We start from the raw sequence: 356 nt of genomic DNA on the forward strand, positions 1-356 counted from the left end.
AACTAACTCTCCCCTTTTTTTCTCCCCCAACAGTACCTTGCCGTTCTGACGAATTCACATGCAAAGACGGAAGTTGCGTTGACAGCTTCCGTCGGTGCGATTACATTCAGGACTGTCCCGACGGCGAGGACGAAGCCTTCTGCCGTAAGTACCATCGTGCCGTTCCGAAGCCTGTGCCATTCCTGTGTTCCTCTCAAAGGGTTTGATATGCAGTGGGGGAAACGTAGAGTGGGAGAGAAAATAATGTAGATAACTGTAAATTGCGTCGAAAAAAAGACAAATTTGAAGATAATGAAAGTATGTAAATCATATTATCGTAGGATAGATAAACTGGTAGAGAGGTAGGGTGTCCGGTT

At 45.5% G+C, this 356-nt stretch overlaps 1 protein-coding gene across 1 annotated transcript in view; it reads left to right on the forward strand.

Moving 5' to 3' along the window:
* The window catches only part of LOC119594807 (basement membrane-specific heparan sulfate proteoglycan core protein-like), a gene marked incomplete at its 5' end in the record, with an annotated part of 219,836 nt that overhangs the window by 56,141 nt on the left and 163,339 nt on the right, over window positions 1-356 (forward strand). Inside the window, 1 exon segment of the mRNA XM_037943897.1 lies at window positions 34-144. Coding sequence (XP_037799825.1) covers window positions 34-144 — 111 coding nt within the window.

Source organism: Penaeus monodon, chromosome 34 (genome assembly GCF_015228065.2).
Source record: "Penaeus monodon isolate SGIC_2016 chromosome 34, NSTDA_Pmon_1, whole genome shotgun sequence".
In the NCBI taxonomy this organism is placed as follows: Eukaryota; Metazoa; Arthropoda; class Malacostraca; order Decapoda; family Penaeidae; genus Penaeus; species Penaeus monodon.